This window comes from Chroicocephalus ridibundus, chromosome 4 (genome assembly GCF_963924245.1).
Source record: "Chroicocephalus ridibundus chromosome 4, bChrRid1.1, whole genome shotgun sequence".
In the NCBI taxonomy this organism is placed as follows: domain Eukaryota; kingdom Metazoa; phylum Chordata; class Aves; order Charadriiformes; family Laridae; genus Chroicocephalus; species Chroicocephalus ridibundus.
The window spans coordinates 11,238,082-11,255,301 of NC_086287.1; the positions used below are offsets into that span (position 1 = coordinate 11,238,082).

General features: G+C 40.4%; 1 protein-coding gene across 5 annotated transcripts in view; it reads right to left on the reverse strand.

Moving 5' to 3' along the window:
- Nucleotides 1-216: 216 nt before the first annotated feature.
- The window catches only part of TEAD1 (TEA domain transcription factor 1), a 163,161-nt gene continuing 146,157 nt past the window's right edge, over nucleotides 217-17,220 (reverse strand). For all 5 annotated transcript variants that reach the window (XM_063332123.1, XM_063332120.1, XM_063332122.1 and 2 more), the window contains 3 exons: nucleotides 8,625-8,765; nucleotides 6,907-7,059; nucleotides 217-5,905 (listed from right to left, as the gene is read on the reverse strand). In XM_063332123.1, coding sequence (XP_063188193.1) covers nucleotides 5,792-5,905; nucleotides 6,907-7,059; nucleotides 8,625-8,765 — 408 coding nt within the window. In that variant the 3' untranslated portion in view covers nucleotides 217-5,791. The remainder of the gene's footprint in view (nucleotides 5,906-6,906; nucleotides 7,060-8,624; nucleotides 8,766-17,220) is intronic.

Genomic DNA, 17,220 nt, shown 5'->3' on the forward strand with positions numbered 1-17,220 from the left:
ACCCAACATTAAAAAGAGATTGATGTAAGAGATTAAGATAAATGCACAAAACACTTTCATTTTCTTTATTTTCAATCGATACTGTATGAATACAAAGTTTCTAGAAAGCTACAAAAATTCTACCACTTTATCAAGAAGGCATCAAAATGTGTCACTTTGCAAAGACATGAAAACACCTGCAGTAACCGACACAAAAATAGCATTTTTAGAGTGATGAAATAATTGCACTTAACTGTCATGGATATTAAAGTTATCACACATATGTACCGCGAAAGCTAGAATACATTTTTTTTTTTTTTACAAAGCACTTTATAAAAAAATTCTCTGCACACAAAACCTATAATTTTCATATTACTATCATACTAAAGATAAATTCACTTTAAAGCCAACACTTAAAACATTTTAAACAAAAAAAGGTACCAGTACCTACACACAGACAATAACAAATACAAGAATACTGTACTGCCAAGAGGTTTGACTGAAACTCCTTTTGAAAGCTTCTGCAAATACGTTAAGAAAACATTGGAGAACATTCACTTTTTTCAGAGCCTTCCCTCCCTGTCTAACCTAGAGGTACTTTATCATCAAAAGGCAAGTTCTACATCAAAAGTTACCAGCAGCAGTACAATATTAAAGTAACCACTGACCATATATGAATATGCTTAAGTCACAAACCCATTTTATACACATTACACAAATAAACATAAAGTGAGAATTCCATTAAGTCATTTACAAATGTGAACAAATGCACATGGCAAAAAAACCCCAAAACGAAACAAAAACCCAACCTGTTTTACATAAAATGTACTGAAGAATTAAAGGCTATTCAGGCTTTCAATGTTATAAAATTCTTTTGTCTTTTTTTTTTTCAGGCACATATTGTATTTTTTGTCTGCAGTCATGAGCCTGAATCAGAGGCCCATAAAACAAAACATAACAAAAACAAAAACACATATTCTGTAAGGAGGTAACAGGGATCCATCTCCTTTTAGTCAACTGAGTGCATTTAAGATTTAATTTACACACTAAAACTAATTACATGATCTCAGCAAGAATGACCTGAAAAGTTAAAAGATGAAGATGTCCAAAGTGTTTCTTGTAGTTTGACTTACCCAGCCTCAATCTTTTTTAGGGGGCTAAACATCTTGTTATGAAAGATAAGAAGGGGAAAAGAGATCATCCTGAGAAAAGTACAAAACTGGACTCTGTTACCCACATCTGCTGCGTGACCGGGTACGTGTATCAGTATGGGTCAAGTAAAGGGTAGACAAAAGGTTTCTCAGTATGAGTGATTGCGTGATCTGGGAAAACTATAAGGGGAACTCTTTCAGAAAGCGCATGCCCTAGGACTTGCAGTGGAAAAATAAATAGATATGGATTAGTACGTCAAATGTTGTATCTGCCTTGAACTGGCCAGTTACTTACATTCAACATTAATGTACACCCTTCATTATTTCAAATAGCCTATACCGTGGAGGTTCTAATGGAAGAAGCTACCGCCAGAATTAATGAGCTGTAGCTGCGGTAGAAAGGGAAGGTGAGAAACAGGCATTATATCTGCAATTCCTTCAAAATAGTGGTGCAGTACCTAAATAAAATCATTTTGGAATTCAAGTAAGTAAAACTACATTTGTTAGTAGTAATTTTTAACAGCCCCAAATGGTACCATTATGCTTATTTTAATATTTTAATGAGACAGAAGTGTAGTCTGTCACAAGTGTTGACTAGTACAGCTGAAACGTTTGGTAATAACTGAAAATATATGCTCTACTTGTGGGGCAAAAGTGTCTTTTCCCTACCTCAGTCTCATTGAGTTCAACAGGATTGCTTGTCTTACAGAGGTAAGTGAGATTTAGACCTTGAAGGAATAACAAAAATAATATTTTAGAGACAGGGAACTTGAATTATCACAATATTTACCACACAGTGTCATGATATTTCTATATATAAAAAGTTAATCTTAGTTTTCATCAAATACTTTAAAAATCAAGTTAAAATTGTATTCACAACTATATTATCCCTCTGACAGCTTTTGGTTTTGCTGATATTTGTTCTTTCGAACATTGTTTTCTTAAAATCTAAATGTTGCTCCTCTTCCCATCAGTTTTAGTTCTAGCGTACAGTACGGCCCCCGTTCACAGAAGGTATCAAATACAGACACATTATTAAGAGGAGCTATTTTTTTTTCCAAGACATCATCCGGGAGATAATCAAAAAACAAAACAACCCTGTGTTTTGAATTGTGCTGGCCAGAGTTTCTCTAACAGCACCTTCATCCACAACGCTCACACTCAACATTTCAATGCTTAAAAACACACAATTGCATTTACCCTAGCTATTGTCTGTTCTCCATTTTCATCTTGTTTTATGCATCTGACTTTCAGGATGCACAACTTTGTAAACAAAATCTTCTGTCTAAGCAAAAAATCTTCACAGATACCGAAATATTATTAGAGGAGAACCATAAAGTCACAGTTGTCCACTGTCTGAAATTCTGCAGTATATGGATCTCATTATGCAGGTGCACGACTGGATGAAGAGAATATAAATGTGGACCATTTTCATTTTCCTATCACAGAAAAATCAGTTGCTGGTTTGCAGTGCTGTCAGAAATGGCAAACAGTAGATTATTCTTCAGCAGGTTGATCATTAGCAAAATTACTTTGCTATAAATGGTGCTCTTTTGTGAATGGAGGCCTGTAGATTCAACTTATTCCAATAAACCAAAGGCATTACGGTGATAACTAAATATTTTTGGTCTCTCTACAAATTGTCATTATTATGGCAGCACTTTTCTAAGCTGGAATTTCAAACCAAAGGCACTTTCATGCTAGAGTGCAGAAGAGTTACAATTAATTATTTGGTCATGAAATTTAAAAAGGCAGCATTTATTAATACAATTCACTTTTCACGGAGAACTAAGAATCTGTAACCTTTTCTTTTGGTATAGACATTTAACTGCGTAGTAATGGGATTGACTTGTACAGAAGGTTGGTTTAGACCAAGCAGTCAAAGAGCGTTTCTGTGGGAAAAAATACAGGTATTTTTAAAAATGGAACCAATTAATAAAACAATATATAAAATTTATGTTAAGAGGCTAAAGGTACTTCTAATATAATGCTAAGGCACTGCATATTGTAATGCTTTGGCAGCTCTCAATTAAAAGGTTCCTACAAAAAAGTAACAGTAACAAGATACGTACTTCCAGCTTACAAAAGAGCTCACAGTTTACAGGCAGCCTGTTGGACTACACACCCCACACTGAACAGTTGAAGGATTAAGGCTTTTAAGAATTAACATATACAGGGTATGGACCATTTACAGAAGTGTAAAGAAAAGACGATGGAAGTAGTTTCCCTAATATTACATATGTGAACACCAATAAACATTGTGACTTTTTATACCCTATAGTTATGGCATATGTAGTGTGCCAGATTCCATAAAAAAAAAATGTACCTGGTTTTGCAAATTGACTTACATACTTTATACGCCTCAAAGAGTTTGCTTATTATTAAAAAAAAAAAATAAAATCACCAAAACCACAATTCAAACCCTAAATAAAAGACAACTTTAGAACAAAATAAAACAAAAAAGTAGTTTTTGACTTGTAACACCAAGTGCTTAGAATAAAGGGCTACCGTTAGGCTGTTACAATGCAGTGCTTTTCCTGATGTGAGTATTAGTGTTAAAAATGAGTGTTAAAAGAGACCTTACCATGGACATATTTCTTTGTTCCGTTCACGGAATATAAACCGAAAGATCATCAGCCCTAATATCCACAAGCAGGTAACAGCTAGACATCACAGCAATCATCCACCTACTAGAGTTAGATCAGAGGCAGGCTAAGGAATTCAAGCAGTCTCCCTTCCCCTCGGTGATGTTTGTGTTGTCCTCTAACCTGAGTCCTCACCCCTGTTAAGGATGAATCTCATCTGATGCAGACAACCCACTACCGCATCTAGGCTATATTCTAGTCTAGATAATTCAACAATGGGCAACTGTAACAGAGGGTACTACGCAGAAATATAATATAAAAAAATTAAGACTGGCTTTTTTGAAGACTACAGCACTGTGCCTGGGAGTAAATTCTAGACTTAACTTGTGCATGGGCACACATCAGCAAAGGGCAGGGAGGAGGAACCTGCTAAATGTTAACTTCTCTGATTCAGGACTGCAAAAGACCTTCCCAACAACTTCATGACTGATCTTTAAGGTGGCTTTGTGCTTGGCCAGGCATCCCTCAGCCTCTCAGGCAACTGTTCCGCGTGAGAACCCGCTGCTGGGCCCAGCAGCTGCTGAAACAACTGCGCTCGAGCAACTGCGGGGCAGTGCTGGGTGCGCAGCAGAAGGAAAGAAACTGAGCAACACTCTCCGGCGTAGCCAGGAGGAATGAGACTACTTATCTCACGTGTGCGTACCTCGGACAATCGCTCACACCCACATCCATGGTTTGAATCCTTACAGTATTAAAATATCTCCAGCTGTACTTCACTTCCTGGAGTCTTCCCTGAATATATCAGAAGGATGAATGCTACCACATCTGGATGCAAAAGGACATCAGACCCCACGTTGTACGTACGTGTTTGTTTCAGATAAACGTCTTCACCAGTTGGAACTGGAGAGACAACTGGGAGAGATCTAAGAGCACCATGATAAAGAGGAAAAGGAGAAAAAAAAAAATCTCCACTTTCCAATCTTCTTTGCCCGATGTTGGTTGTGATTTTCTAGCGCCTCATAGATATTAAAGCTGTTGATCCTTTCAGAGGTGTACGTATTCTTCTTTCAAACACATTAGTGTTTTGCTATCAGTTTACAAATTACTCAGTGCTGTCACAATGTCAGTTGTTTCCGTTCATCTGTTAATTTCAGAGTTGCAAGTTTTTCGCTCAACTTATTAGAAAACGTAGTTGTCCATATAAAATATAACCGCACACACAAGACTACATATAATGTGAGTCTAAATCTTCAGTATTTACCTACTTATTGCAAAATGAGCCATCTTTTTCATTAAATAATCAAATTTTCATATTAGTACAATACAACTTTATACTCTTTTAAAATACACTAGATATGTTAGGGATAAGGGATGATGTTTTCTTTCTCTGCGATACCTGTTTGAAAATTTAATGGATTAGAAGATTAGTTTTAGCGTTGAGAAAAAAATACAAAATTTGCCTAATTTTAGGACCTGTCTGTTTCTATCAGGCATTTCTTAAGGCTATATTTTTCATTTGGTTTCAAACAGAAAAATGCTTTCATTTTAAAAAATAATTTAGTGAATTACATTCGTCCATATCTTCCACCCTAATTAGTTACAAAGATAATTCTATAAAGATTATTAACTTTGTGTACTCATTTACAGTTATAGCTAAAGGTTCATTTCAATTTCACTTGCATTGTAAAACAAGTATCTCATGTTGGAAAAAAACCCAAAATAAATTCTTATAAATGCTGTCAGTTTTTTCCCATGGCAAATGCTCTGTCATACTTTTTTCTATCAGAATTAAAAATAGGCCTCCACAGACAGAGGCGTTAGGTTCTTAAATACAGTCTTCCCAAAGAACTGTGGTTTACAAATTTGAAGAACACTTAGTTTTAGAAATAATTTTTACAACTGTACCAGAATTTCACAGCTACAATTATATATGAACACATTAAAAATGACTTCACTAAAACAGGATTTAGAAAAATGTGGGTGAAAGTTGGGCCAGAGGCACTGCCACTTAGTGTTGAGGTTTACAGTCTGTGTTTTGATAAAGAAGTGAAATGAAGTGTATATATAAATAACTGCTCAGTCCTTTACAAGCCTGTAGATATGGTGCTGTGCTCCATGTTCGCTGTTCGACACTTCAAATACACAGGCCATGCAGAGGAGGGTTTCTTGTGTATCCCTGTTTGTTACAACCTGTTTGAGGGGAAGGAAGAGGCAGACAGTGTATTACAAACTTGGAAACACCGGGCTGGAACAAGAAACGACTGGCTTAGTTGAAGACAATCTCTAGATGCGGTTGTTCGAAACGTGTGTCCTCTCGCTCCCTCTTTGGCAATTTAAACTGGCCTTGGTGACTGCGCTCACGCGCTGTGCTCTGGGGCTGGGCTGTGGGGCTGCAGCCCCGGCGGAGGGCACTGAGATTCATCCCAGCCTGGCTGCTTGGCCATGAGCCGCCATTAGCGTCATCATCGCCATCAGCGTCAGCCATCAGCGTCAGCCTGAGCCCCGCTTCAGCCAAGGGAAACCAGTGCACCTGTGTCACCTTGTGTCCGCCGAGCGAGGCTGGACGTGGCTCTGTGCTCACAGCCCCACCTCTTCTGCATGCCGCAGCCCTTGGTCCCGCCCGAACCCTATGGCAGCAGCAGCGCACAGCTCTAAGCGCTTGGCTGAGGTGCCGCTGCAAAGCCACAGTGAAAGCAAGCTGGGAAACTGGATGAAACTGGCTCAAAGGCTACTATGTGGACCATTCTTCATGCTTTAGATCACCTGTTGGGTGTACCCATTACTGCATGCTGTCCTGGCCCAAGAACTAATTAACAGCACTGACATTTGCAGCATTATAACTGGCACCTCAGTAAGAACACATCAGATGAATGGGACTGTTCAAAGTTACTGCCTCGGGCTTGCTACAAACACCAAATAGAGACTTGCATTAAAAAAAAAGAGAGAGGTAAGCTGAATTTTTGGAAAGTAACGAAGTTGTTTGTTCACGTTCTCAGCCAGCTTAGCCTTTTCATCCTTAGCGTCTGTAGTGCACAATTCCAAGAGTATTACTCTGAAGTCAAGGGGATGATTTGTTTAGTAAGCAACATGACTAAGGGATTCGGAAACTGGTTCTAAATATTACAAGTCAAGCAAGCCGCACAAAGCCTGAGAGTATTTTATAAATTGAAAAATAAAAAGTGAGTCCATACCAATAAAATTGTAAAATTTTCCAACACACTGTTCATCATGTATTTCTCCGGTAAATGCTTCAGCTTGTGTATGAAGTTGATCATATATTCACACATTGGAGAGCGATTTATTCTATACACGAATCGGCCATTCTCAAACCTTGCATATTCAGTCTAATTAAAAAAAAAAAGAGTATTTAGAATAAGAAGAATAAAAGATAATTCAGAAATAGCAAAAAAGTGAATACTAAACCTGAGATTTTTTCTTCCTTTGTGTACACAGAAAAAAAGAGAAAGTGGCTCACACACACACACGCGCGCGCGCGCCTACTTGCTAAATCCCTGCCTGAGCCATGCAGTGCCTTGCTAAAAATTTGAGGGCCCTTAATTATTAAGTTGTAATATCACTACTCGTTCTCTACCCTGTGAATTAAAAAGATGAACAGATGAGGACTACACAAAGGTAAATCCAAGCCAAGTAAAAATGAATTAAGCAGAAAACTTTGTGGTAAGATGATTTTAGTTTTGAGGCAACTGTCTGCAAAGGGAAAAGCAAAAATAAGCTTCTATATTTACGTATAAATATACACATATAAACATAGCTATATTATTGCATGATTTAATAGGCAATTTATGAATTACAGAAAGAGGCAAGACTACAGTCAGAAGAAAACCAGGCTGATTTAGATTGCAGGCCCCCCCCCGGGGCTGAAGGAGGGTAAGGCTGTGACTCTTGATTCCTGCTGCCCAGCTGCCAACTGCTCAGCTCAGGTACGCTCGGTGGCTTGTGGGGCTTTTGGCTTTCTCTGAGCTTGGAATAATGGAAATGATGGAAAACGTTTTTATGGTCACCATGCACAGAAACCATATTTAGTATAAGAAGGACATGAACAGTGACCGAGACATCTATAAAGGCTCCACTGGCAGCTCTAGGCTAAAATTCCTGTATTGCAGATAACAGATGTGGGAGTGGGGGTTAGTACACAGAAGACAAGATAAACAGCTGCAGTAGAATAAACCAGCCAGCTACCTGACCACGCCATACACTTCCGTGCTTAGAAAATGTAAAAAATAACTAAAGGCCCTTGCATGTTAAGAAAATATGCAATTTTGTATTCAAAAGCTGCTGGTGTCTGAGGAAAGCATGCCTTTATGTGCATAAGAGAAGACAAAATAAGCGTGGGTACAGATGAAACGTAGCACGCCATCCATGGCTTTAAAATGTTTTAAAAAATATCTAGATGATAGAGGGTAGCTCGTTACTGTCGTATGGTTCCAAGCAGGCTATGTGGCTGGCCAAGTGTTTGGAAATGGGAGCAAAAGCATTTTGCAGCTCTTTTCTGCCAGGTGATGGAGGAGGCAGCACTGAGGGCAGATGCAGGTTCCCCATCGACAGGTGCCACGGGCAGGGTGGAGGAGGGTCTCCAAAGCAACAGGTAACTAGGATTTTACTGAACTGTAGTGTCACCATTTACGTGGTGATTTAAAATGAACCCAAACATGTCCGGGATCTTTCAGGAAGGATTAGAGGAAGGAAGGAAGGAAGGAAGGAAGGAAGGAAGGAAGGAAGGAAGGAAGGAAGGAAGGAAGGAAGGAAGGAAGGAAGGAAGGAAGGAAGGAAGGAAGGAAGGAAGGAAGGAAGGAAGGAAGGAAGGAAGGAAAAGGCAAGAGAAAGAAAAGCCTAATTAAAATGAAAGAGAACCAGAGACTGATCCCACACATCCCATCACAACACCCACCTCTACTTTTTCTACTACTTGCTTTCCAAATGAGCAGACTTTGGTGGAACAAGTGATTGTCATGTTTTCTGAGCTCTCGTACTGACTAGTGACTCCGTAAAACGCTCCTGTATCATCTTGAATGTTGCAGTTTAAGTCAGCCTGTTGGGAAAAGGTAATAGATGTTGAAGATTTTCTTTTTCATTTGACAATGTCAGTAGCACAAGCTGTAATTAGCTCACCGTACTTTTCAGAAATAAGAGAGAGGGGGGAGTTTTATAGTGACAACAGTGACAGTGAAAAAAGTCTGTCAGGAAAGTACCTGCCTAGTTGTTGCAGTAAAAACCTTAGGGAAGCGGCAATTTCTTCAAACTTTAAACAACAAAAGACAACCCAGTATTTCTCTGGGCTACAGGTGACGTCCTTGTCTGGCAGATAGCTGATGAAGTCCCTGGAGCAAAGGGAATGATCACCTGTGAGGATCCTGGCTCCAGAGCTGGCTTCTCTGGAGGGAACCTGCCCTGTGGCCTCCAGTGCAACCGAGCCATCCCACTCCCCGGGGGCCTTCGTTCACTCACTTTTCCTTTCTTAAAGCAACGAAATCCTCACAGCAAAGGCAGACAGCTGCGCAACATGGGAATCGATCTCTGATAAGACCCTGTCAAGCCATATGGCCCTGATTCAGCAAAATACCGGACTTGGCGGAGCTGTGTGACGCAACCCACAGGCTGCACGCGCGCCGTGCCGACCCCACCAATTCCCTTCAGTATTTCTTTGCAGCCTGAATAACTATCCAGCTGCCTTCGATATCTAGCAACAGAGACTGAGACTTGCAGGATCGAGTGAGGAGCCATGCTACCTTTAATTATTTATAGCCAAATCCAAGTCCTGTGCACAGCATGATTAATTTGGCTACACAGCAACAGCGCGGGTCACATGCTGAATCTGGCCTCCCCAGCAGCACTGAAGCTGTTCTGCCACTGTGCTCTTTGTCATCACGAATCCGTTTTCAAAAGCCCTCAAATTAAAAGAGCACTAATATGGACACAGGCAGAGTCTAGGGATATCCACAGCTGGATTTGTTGATTCAGGCATTAGTTCTGCTGACACCGTCGGTGCCCAAGGAGAGAGTGGGCAGGGTTTTCTTTTTATGTGGAAACAGCTGATCAGCTACTGCAGCGTAACATCCGAGTCGTCTGAATTTTTAACTTTGAGATGAGCATTTTAGCAGGGAAATGCGCTTTTGCAGCTGTTTCACTTGCAAATCTCGCTCTGCTTGTTTTTATTGCCAATACAGAAATGTAACAACAAACATTTTGACGGATACTTTCCTGTCTACCTTGAGACTTTTTAAAAACTCAGTTTACAGGTGTGTTTATTTACTAGTTAGCGTGGAACATTTATAATCCTGCCTCCACTATAGTTCAGGTCATTTGTAACTGCTATTTAATTTTTAACTAGGCAACAACTCATTAATTCTACGTAGTGTCTACAGCCCTTATTTGTGGTACCACATTCTGAGGCAATATGCTGATAATAGCACAGACTGAGCTAGTTTGTGGTAGGGAGAAGACACAGGTCTACGATTACTGTAGGCTGGCTTTGGTAAATTAATCAGTGGAGAAGTCTCCTGAGGTTTACACACAGTAACACAAACAGCCCTATAGTCACGTATTTTGCATAACAGAAAGAAATCCTATCGCTATTACACCTTGTTTCTTGCACATGTTTTGCATGAGGTCAGCAGTTAATGTTTCATGTTCACCTAAAGCAGTGTGTTCACAGTGAGCTGTAAGAAATTGTTCCGAGCTAAAAGTAAATAAGCAATTTGCCATCACAGCTGGCTTGCAATCGAAACACGACAAACAGCTAAACATGACAAACTGTAGCACAGCCATCAGCTGTGCCACAGCTGCTCCGCCGGAATTTCTGAAGAATAGGCATTTCTGATACACCAATTGCATCGTTAATAATAATAATAATATTAATAATAATAATAATACTCGTAGTAGTAGTACTAATCTCTTAAAAAGCGGTTCTTCCTGCTGCTACCACAATTACGATTTTACTATCAAGACATTTTCTTTCTTTTCCTTTCAGATATGGACAAAATATTTAAGAAATCATAACTAAAATGCTCCTCACAACTTCTTGTTGTCAAAAGGGTCACCCGCACAGACCTTATATTTCAAGCTGCAATAACAACAGAGTTAAAAAAAGAATAACTTTTTATCTGCTGCCTTCTGATATTGAAGCCCACTGAAAAAAAAAAATCTAATTGTTGTATTTACATGCTGACATTTAACCTGGAAAAGTAACACATGTGGCCATCTGGCACCCTGTTGATCACTCCCACAGCTCTTCCAAATCTTGCTGAAATCACCAGAGTCCTGTGTACACAAAAAATTACGTGCTGGGGCCCTGATGTCTGAATGAAGAATCCTTGAATTTTTCGCTCAAATGGCATGATTCACTCTTATGCAATCACGACATTGTTGCAGAAGTCTCATGATGATAATATAGATTTGAATGATCTTTATTGGCTTCATTTGCTCTTCGATTTTTTCTTTGAGTCTAGGACACAGCAAATGTGTTTTCAAGGAAAAACAGAATTTTCCTTTTAAACAACAGTTTTCATGTTCAACTAATACGAACTGCTGAGGGCTGAAGCTTTAAGACTCCTCCAAAAAGTGCAACACGAACATAAAGATCGTAAGAGTTGGCAACAGCAAATACCCTTAAATGAAAGCTTCACCAAAACCTCTTTTAATACTGAAAGAATTTTGTCTGGTCTCACATACTAAAACAAATCTTGCTTCTCAGTCTGGGTTCAAATTTTTTCACTAGAGACTCAGTCCATGAACACTAGGAAACAGCGGGTACCACTGCGGAGAGAGGATTGTCATGTCAAGGAAATATTCTGTATCAAGGGTTGAAAGCTTTGTTCCATGCTGAATACTTTTAGAAAAGAAGGAAAGACGATCACTTCTGGTAAAATACAAAACTTTGGTTAAAAAACTGATAGTAAAGGACTTGCTAATCATATTGTTATGGCTTATTTAGGAAGGGGTTTGTCTGAAAACATACATCTGAAAGCAAAATTGTATTTCTTGAACTGACGAAAGCAGGTTCCAATTAATATTCAGGGGATTGTATTACATAGGGATTGTAACCCCTACAAAAGGTTATGAGACGAAGAAAAAAAACCAAACCAAAAAAGTGTGCTAAAAATGGGCACTGCTGTGGCTGTAAGAGGTGCAGATGTAGCTTTGAGCAGGAATAAGGTGATGCGTTATGCCAGTATTCAGTTTCAGCAGGATCCTTACTACAATATTGATTAGTTTTTGTGTCTACATTTTACAAAGGATGTTGGAAAATTGGAAAGTATTCAGAAAAGAGTTACAAGAATGATTTCAGGTCTGGAAAACATCCTTTGTAGTGAATGACTAATGAAACTCCATCTACTTACTTTTTCCAAGGGAAGTTTTTCCACGACTTTGTCATAGCCTACAAGTTGCTACATGGGGAAGAGTCTTCCGATAGATTAAATCTCGCAGAAAAGGACATTAAAAGACAGAAAGTAAAGCTATGCAAAAGCTAAATGAGAAACAAAGCAGAGGCTGGCAACCCCGATGGCAACAAAACGCTGGCATAATTTTCCAATGTGGTGGAATCACCATTACTTGGGGTCTTTTTTAACAAGCTAAATATCTAACTAAGAGGGATGCTCTGGTTCAAGCAGGCTGTTGTCTGGAGGCAGAAATTACTTAGTGAGAGTCACTGCCTATATTACAGAAGAGGCAAGGCTAGATAAATATAATAATAGCAAAATGGAAATATAGGAATTTATCTTATTAACCTCAGTTAACCCTCTACTTATAATTTCCTTTTTCAATGATCCCTGTGAAAAAAACCTCGGCAACAGTCAAGCTTCTGGAGCGCTGTGCTTGCAGCCTCTCCTGCTGCAACCAGCTTTGTCTCATTATTTCCTTGCTGTTCTGGCTCCAACGGTTCTCTTGCATTTCAGACTTCGATTGCAAGTCTTCCTGGGCTGTAAACCAGCTTTCCCTCCTGTACAGCTTCTCGTGCAGCTATGCTCTCACCAGGAATTAGGGTTGATGAGCACTATTGTAGCATACACAGATAAATAAAATTTTGAATGAAGGCATGATCGCATGTGATGAACAGGAGACCATTTACTCATTGAATTTTAAAATACAAGATCAATACAATTTAGGAAAAAAAAAACCCAACCCAACTTAAAAACACAAATGCAATTTTCCTTTTTTTTTTTTCTTTCAAGAGTAAAACTCTAATTTTGATTTATTTCTAAGAGCTGAGATTTGGATTAGCTGAATGCATTTGGAGGCAGGAGAGGCACTCAGCTTTCTGGCACGCTATCTACAGTGGTTGTGTAAGAGCATGATTAACTCATTAATAAAGCATAGCTTGTCAATGGGTAGCACTGAAAATACAACATATTAAGAGTACCAAGTGTCTGACACGCTGCATGGAGAAGCCTCTGCCAGCATGCCAGTGCAGGCACCAAACCGGAGCTGGTTGAAACCAAAATAAAAAGTAAAAATAAATATAAAAAAATTCTTCACATTCACTTGAGAAGAGCTCTCAGGCTCTGTGTTAAAGGCGGGGGGCAGAGGGTAGAGTGCTTGTGTAATAATAACAGCTTTGGCTAGCAAAAAAGCAACTCCAGCAAAAATTGCTGAGAAGAGTCTAAATCCTTCCTGCTGAGTAGAAGGAAAACAGCACCTACTGGAAACAGTGGGATCTGGGGAGGGCCAGAACAATTTACGCTGGCATTCAGTAGTTAACGTTAAGCACATAAGGTCACTTATTAACAACATATAGGTTTTAACAACTGCTGACTGCAGGGAGGTGTGTTACTCATATGACTGCATCATGCCTCCCCTCCTCCTCTCCAAAGAGTGATCAAAGAGCGGAGATTCCAAATTGTGAAGCAATTTTTTCCAACGGGAGCATCTGGGTCGTTGGCACGTTTCGCTGCGTGTTACACTGCAGCTCAGGAATTGCGTCCAGCTCTGCCACATGGTTGGGCTTGTGAGGGACAGGCCAAGCTGCTCCGGCTTCCCAGCTGCTCGGCCCCTTCCACTCATTATCCAGCCTCAAGCGCTAATGCCCTTGCATCAATTTGCGAAGGGGTCCTCCACAAGCACCGCGTGAGCTCCCTGTGCCGAGAGGGTTGTGATGGGGAAAAGAAAATGGATGTCTGCTTTCTTCCATATCTAATTTGTTTTGCATACATTTGCATGCTGGCCATAGACCCGTTCACATTACGGATCCCATTTGCGAGTTGCAGATCATTTGCCAGTCAAAGCTGGCGAGTGTGCATGTGTGCCTGCGTGTGCGTGGAGGGAAATCCAAGATTCTAGATTATGCAATATAAATTACATGTAAAAATAGAAAGAAAAAAAAAAAAGGCAGTAGCCACAATTGTGTGTGTGTGAATGAAGGGCACAAAGAATCTTTGCACCTTTTAAGACGGCTGGAGGCACATGAGGATAAATTCAGGAGGGGGTGGGAGGAGACCACAGGCGCAAGCCATTTCTGAACACTGATTACATGGGTAAATTGTTTGTTCCAGTGTATCACAAAGAGAAGGAGCATTATTTTTCATGCCACAGCTGTTTTGAATAAGAATAGGAATAAACTTAACCATCCTCCTCATGTTACTTACCACTAATTATGGCATATATTTACATCTATAAAACAGTGAAATTTTGGGGGACATAATTTAATGCCCCTTTATTGTGTAGATTCCTTTATTTCCATCCCACATTTGAATTTCAAAATTGTTTAGGACTTCAAAGCATCTTTAAAAGCTTGCCCTAATTACAATATGCATTACTTTCTAAAACTCCTAGTTTGCATTGCAGATTCCTGCAAATAGAAGCATTCATTTTAAACATTAATTAATATCATCCATGCATCTTCAGATGAGTTTGGGTCTTTATTTCAGAGTTGCACTGAGCTCTGACTAAGCTTTCCTCAGTTTGAAGAATAGTTCAAGCTACTGCAAACATTTAAAATTACGGCAGTGGATCAGATCAATTTATATTGGGTGATTTTTCCTGTGCCGCTAGTTAGAAAACATCCCTCCTCCTTTCAGATGTATTTGCTTCCCATAACTGCTCCTGTAGCTGCAGAAGTCAGAGTTCAGGCTTGGCGCAGAGCGTTTGGCAGTGTCAGAGACACAAAGCGGCCCATGGCCACGGTATTGCAAGGTGTGATTACACCAGCGCTGAGGATCCCAACAGAGGCATGGACCCACTGCACGATACTGCAGGTTACCTAGAGAAGTCGCGCAAAAAGAGAATCCCTGCCTCAGAATTTGCTAGTGGAGGCTGAGGCAAAACGTGAGAGAGAAATATCTAGCTAAACCAGAATAATTTAGTCGAGGCTGCAGCGGACAGATTCGCTTTGCTGAATTAACGTTAAAGGTGCTCCTAGTAGTGAAAAGCAGTTGCCAGATGACTTAGCGCTAGACAGGGGCAAGGTACAGAGCCAGCAAAGCGAGCAGGGGCATGAAGGGAGCCAAAATCTTGTGCCTTCCGAGAGCAATTCCCTAGTTGGAGTCAACGGAGATGTATGTGCTCGTAACAGCAGAGTTAAATGAAGGTATTGGAGATGCGGCTGAGAAATGCTGTATTCAAAAGGGAGGTGGTGCGAGTGGGACAGACGTACCGTCACCTCCCTGAAAGAGAAAGGGGAGAGCCCGGGGAGGTAGAGTGCTGGTCAGTTGGCATCGGGAGCCAAGAAGGCAAGGGCAGCTATAACGTTTTAGACAGACATTTTGGGGTAAAGCTGGCGGTGCAATCTATCATTTAACTTGAACTCTTTCAGGAGGTCTAAGTGTATTATTTAGTATTAGAACATTCAAGAATAGCAGTGAGCAGTCAGCGGGGATAGCATTAGAGATCAACACGAGTAGAACTTCAACCAGTAAAAGAAACCAATAGAGGCAACATGTGTTGACTTAGCTTTTAGATAGGCTAATCAGAACTTCAAAGACCAGAAAACTTCGGGGCTTTTCTCAAGTGACAAAAACTCGAGAGTTGAAGTACAAACTAACCAACAGGTATGTTGATCGTACTCAGATTAAGATTAGATGGCATGAATCATACCTGATAGTTTTACATAGATTGGGTTTATTTTGTTAGTGACTGAGGTAACGAGCAGGATTGTGCACTCAACCTGCACCCAGGGAAAGGTTTCATCTGCAGATATTCTGCAGCCTTGTCTGAATTCCTCGACACCATTCTAGAAGATAACTTTTACATTTAGTTAAGAACCTTTATTTTTGTTTTCGTTTTATATCCTTATAATCTCCGGTTTCATATCATTGTCACACAAATTTCCTGTGCCTTATCAGTAGTGCGTTGTTCCTTATCTATTCATTGTACTGAGCGCACAACATACCAAGTGAAGCTCCTTCTATCTACTACTGTAAAAGCCTGGCTCTGGGGTCACTTCCCTGAAGTCTCTGGTTTCCAGTGACTACCTGGGTAAGAGTCACTGCATTCAAGGTGCAAGACAAGGGCCTGGAAATTGCTTTGCAGGGCTGTAAGGTTGGTTGTTTGAAGTGGTGTGAAAGGAGAACTCTCTTCCTTTTATACCCCCTGCACTGTGAGGTAGGAAGCAGCCCACAAGTGTGATGTCCAGATGTGTCACCAGGACTGAGGCCAGAAGCTCATCCATTCCCAGCATCAGGCTGTATTTCACAGGAGATACAATCTGTATGAATCAATAAACCTCTGCAAAGCAAAGCAACACGTGGTTTTGTACTCCATACCTCTGACGCTTCGCAAAGTCAACTCCACGATTGCCAAAGGTTTTCTTGCAAGATCTGAGAGCTTTCCCTCCCATACTTTTGTAATCAAACCTTATTACCTTTATCACAAGGTAAACCATGCTGCTGAGAAGCCTCAAACAGAAGTAAATGGGAAAGGGCAAGAGAAGTACGCTTTCTGGTTACCAGAGCTAAGCCGCTTTCTGCCGTAGTCATCCTCAGTGTGAGTGCTTGTCTCTGGTCTTCCCATTTCCCACCTTTCCCTTCCACACTACGTTTAATGTCTAAAAAAAATACCCTTTTTGCTGCCTCCAGCAAGACGCCGACTTCTCTTTAAATCTGTTTACAGGCTCACCATCCCTTCTGGCATCAAATCCTCACCTTCGCTTTCAAGCTTCCACATGCCATGACACCCACCTGCTTTCCTTCTCTGGTTTCCCTCCACTCCTTTCACTCACAGTTCCCGTTTTTCTTTTGTTGATTCTCCTTGCAGGGCTTTCTCACCTGTACTTACTTGCCTAACACAAATTCTTATTCCTCTTTTACTCGTGTTACAATCAAATTCCACCAAAATGTGGACTGTCACTGGACACTGATGCCAGCGTGCACTCAGTAGCTTACAGCACTGAGCAAACTATCGACGGTTAAATGATAATGAAGGGAGAAGATGAGAAAGGACGGGAAGGGAAAATGGTTAAATAAAGGGTGAGAGAGCGTTGTGAGTAAGCAATGACCTCACAACGTGAACAGAACCTGGGAGTTCAGAATAGGAGGAGGCAGCAGGTGATAAGG